This window comes from Odontomachus brunneus, unplaced genomic scaffold (genome assembly GCF_010583005.1).
Source record: "Odontomachus brunneus isolate Ranch 3 - 2012 unplaced genomic scaffold, Obru_v1 Obru_scaffold_021, whole genome shotgun sequence".
Lineage (NCBI taxonomy): Eukaryota > Metazoa > Arthropoda > Insecta > Hymenoptera > Formicidae > Odontomachus > Odontomachus brunneus.
Window position 1 is genome coordinate 339,101 of NW_022639471.1, and position 320 is coordinate 339,420.

At 34.7% G+C, this 320-nt stretch overlaps 1 protein-coding gene across 1 annotated transcript in view; it reads left to right on the forward strand.

Annotated features, from left to right (window-relative positions):
• Positions 1–64: 64 nt before the first annotated feature.
• LOC116842086 (odorant receptor 4-like) overlaps positions 65–320 on the forward strand; it is a 2,959-nt gene continuing 2,703 nt past the window's right edge. The window contains exon 1 of the mRNA XM_032810787.1: positions 65–304. Coding sequence (XP_032666678.1) covers positions 137–304 — 168 coding nt within the window. The 5' untranslated portion in view covers positions 65–136. The remainder of the gene's footprint in view (positions 305–320) is intronic.

A 320-nucleotide genomic window follows, 5' to 3' on the forward strand; every position in this document is an offset into this window, starting at 1 on the left:
ATTACGCCTCATTTACATTAAATAGTGCTATTTACAACAGAATTTTTATTGGAATAGAGGGATCGATACTTAAATATTTAATAGATTGTATGGGAAGAAGGGATGAACATACCCCCGCCGATATTCTTGCGTTCAAATGCGTCTCGATATTCGAAGAGAAATGACGTGCTTTGTGACAAAGTATTTAAACATCAACCGGATACTTTTACTCGCAATTGGAATGTGGCCTTATCAACAATCGCAACTCGTTCAACTTCAGATAACTTTATATTACGGTATTTTGATGAGCATCATAATAGTTCAAGTACGTCAACATTTAT